We start from the raw sequence: 3013 nt of genomic DNA, 5'->3' as shown, positions 1-3013 counted from the left end.
GAGGGCGGGGGGTGCACTGAAAAACAGATATTAAACTACTCAAAATTGCAACAAATTGGAATGTGGACTATTCTTCAGAGAATAATGTCTACTCTCAGACACAGCTACGTGACGGAACCAGATATGGTATGACAAGAAGTGAAGGGAACCAGGTACAGAATCATGTGAATGGGACCTTGCACAGAATGACGTGACAAAACTGTAAAATATTATGCAAGGATGTGTGACATTTTGTGTATGGATACCTCAAAACACACCTATGACTAGTGACAATCAACCAGATGGGTGAAGTTACACATCCATTCTCTCTGCCTAAGCAAAAGCAAGCTGACTCAGACACTTGATCTTCTTAGATTTTGGAGACCACCAACCACCTGCCATGTGCTGCTGTAGGAATTACTGCCATCCCAGCTGGTCAGCCTGCAAGCATCACCCATGGGACACTACACACAGGAGCCAGGCACATGCTCCACAAAACAAGCATCTCTAATTTCTTGGGCCTCTGCATACATCCCGGATACTCGGATCCTGCCTCTTCTCTTCATTTTCAGTCAGACAAATCCTAAAAAACCAAACCAAAACAAAATCCCCACACAACCCAGCCTTCCATAAAGAATGCATAGATATAGCTCCTTCTGACAACTATCAACAATGATTCAGCCCATGTCTTCTTTCCAAGAGGGACTGTCTCTGCCTGCTCCTGGTGATGTGGAAGCACATTTATGTCTAGGTGTAGACACTAAACCTTGCCACTAGAATGTGGAACGGGTGTCACGTTATGCTTTAACAAACAAGCTGGAATCTAAGTAGGAATTGTAGAAAGATACCCTAACTGATCATCCTTGAAAACAATATGAGCAAATCCCTGTAAGCCTGAAGTATCACAAATGAGAACTAAACATAAGAGATTTGCAATAAAACACACAACACGGAGTGACTTTTGAGGATTTACTACAGCCTAAAAACCACATAGGGTATTGATAATATACGAGAAGCAGAAAAGAGACACCAGCACAAAGAGGAATATCTGATGCATATCTATATATAGATATACATAAAAATAAAAAAGCTTACCAGAAAACTGTTTTAAAACTTGACTAATCCCTTTCCAAATAGTGAAAGGATAATGTAGTTCAATAGTACAGTCAGCATTTGTAAGAACATAAAATTTAGAGTTCACAAAAAGCAAAGCAGTAGAACTGAATCATATTGCTAAAGATACTACTAAGTTATTAACATTTCATTTTCTTGAAGTTTTATTCTGTGCATTTAAGCACAGTTCTCGATTCAGGTTACCGAAATTCACTCTATGATCACATTTTTCATCAGCTTACTCAAATGCCCACAACAGTCAACAGAAAGAGTTAGTCTGACAATCAAATCCTTTTGCTCACACAATTTGTTCACCCCATCTTATTTTTGTGACAGTTCTACCACTTACTAACAACAGAAGCAGTAATACACAGACCTTTGTTCAGTATCACAACAAAAGGAGAACACGGTATCCTCCTAAGTTTATTGGATGACAGAAAGCCTAACACAACGTTTGTTCTTTAAGTGAGACTGGTGACATCCCTTAGAAGTGGTGGTGAATTAACAACCAGGGCATCAGAAGTCTGCTGTTCCTACAGTAATGGCAGCACAGAGAACAGTTCAATTTCCCACACTGATGTAACGGTGTAATGGTCAGAGCTACTGAACAACCAAGGTGAACCCTCCCCCAAATATCTCAACCTCATTTAGAAAAAAAATTAAAATTAAAACCCCAAAAAGGCTAGAAGGAACCTCAAGAGATCCTCTAGTTTGGGCCCTAAATTTGGAACGAAGAACCATTACTGGAGTGAAAGCACTACTCTACCTCTATGGTTTCTTTCTCTTATCAGCATTCAAACCACCACCAAATGGCACCAATTAAAACTTTTGGGTATTGTCACTTTTTGAGCAGATACATACTCACTTGGAATGGGTCTGAAGTAAGTGTTATTTTACATACATCTCTACACAGCTATCAGATATTAACCACTACTAACTAATAATGTTAGTCACTTCTAGCATAAGCAGGAACGCATAACACTATTCCCCTGCAATCCACTGAATCTTCCACTCCACCACTTACTAAATTTCTTCATAAATCTTGTACGTGGCGTAAACATTTTTCCTCATTCGCAGTCAGAATCAAACTACAGAGAACTGCAGTTTTCACTTTGTCAAATGCTTACATATTCATTTTTTATCAACCCTGGGATGTAAATTATAACACATGGAAACTATTTCTACCTGAAATATTGTCCAAAGTGAACTGCAGTCCAGTAACTTGGAACCCCCTTTGCTGGCTACTGACTTACAAAACAGTAATTTATTTGAAGACGGTACCAAAGCTATTTCTAAAGAACGTCAGCTACTTGTTCACAAGAAATTGCTCAAACCAAATTGTCACTTGCTTCTGAGGCAGAGGCAAAACGGCAAAAGAAAGAGTAACAGAGCGGAGGAAAAAAAAAGAAAAAAAGAGTATGTGTATGTGAGACAGAAAGGTCATACAATGGAAACATGCAAACAAGTAGAAATATAAATCACATACATTAATATTATAAGTCAAGTATGTTAATAGTTTTGCAACTGCTAGTGGAAAACAGAGACTTTATTCTTTATACCTTAGTGATCGCTGCAATAAAACCTGATACTCTATCTCCAATTCTAGAACTACCTTGCACTAACAGCTAAATACTAAACCTAAAGCTAAGAATACACAATAAAAGGCTATGGCATTCACTACTCACTTAGACTCATCATAAGGCGTTTTACAGATGCAGTAAAGCTTTGTGTCCTTCTTTGTTTCCTTTGAGGTAGTAGAAATCATTTTCTTTTTCTTGGACTTGGGAGCTGATGAATCTTTCTCCTCATCTCTCTTTCTTTTCTGGGAGGATACTGGCATTGGGACTGTGGTGGAGGAGGAAGAAGTGACGCTGGATGCATGTTGCTGTGGTGGTGGTGGTGGTGGCAGTGGTGGCGGTGC

The 3013-nt window shown here is 39.1% G+C and overlaps 1 protein-coding gene across 1 annotated transcript in view; it reads right to left on the bottom strand.

Moving 5' to 3' along the window:
* Positions 1–2773: 2773 nt before the first annotated feature.
* The window catches only part of LOC104168622 (nucleosome-remodeling factor subunit BPTF-like), a 45896-nt gene continuing 45656 nt past the window's right edge, over positions 2774–3013 (bottom strand). The window contains exon 28 of the mRNA XM_009709275.1: positions 2774–3012. Within this exon, the coding sequence (XP_009707577.1) occupies positions 2774–3012 (239 nt within the window). The remainder of the gene's footprint in view (position 3013) is intronic.

Source organism: Cariama cristata, unplaced genomic scaffold (assembly GCF_000690535.1).
Source record: "Cariama cristata isolate BGI_N322 unplaced genomic scaffold, ASM69053v1 scaffold1731, whole genome shotgun sequence".
NCBI lineage: Eukaryota > Metazoa > Chordata > Aves > Cariamiformes > Cariamidae > Cariama > Cariama cristata.
Note: the sequence above shows the minus strand (reverse complement) of the source record. Positions and strands in the feature narration are given on the sequence as shown.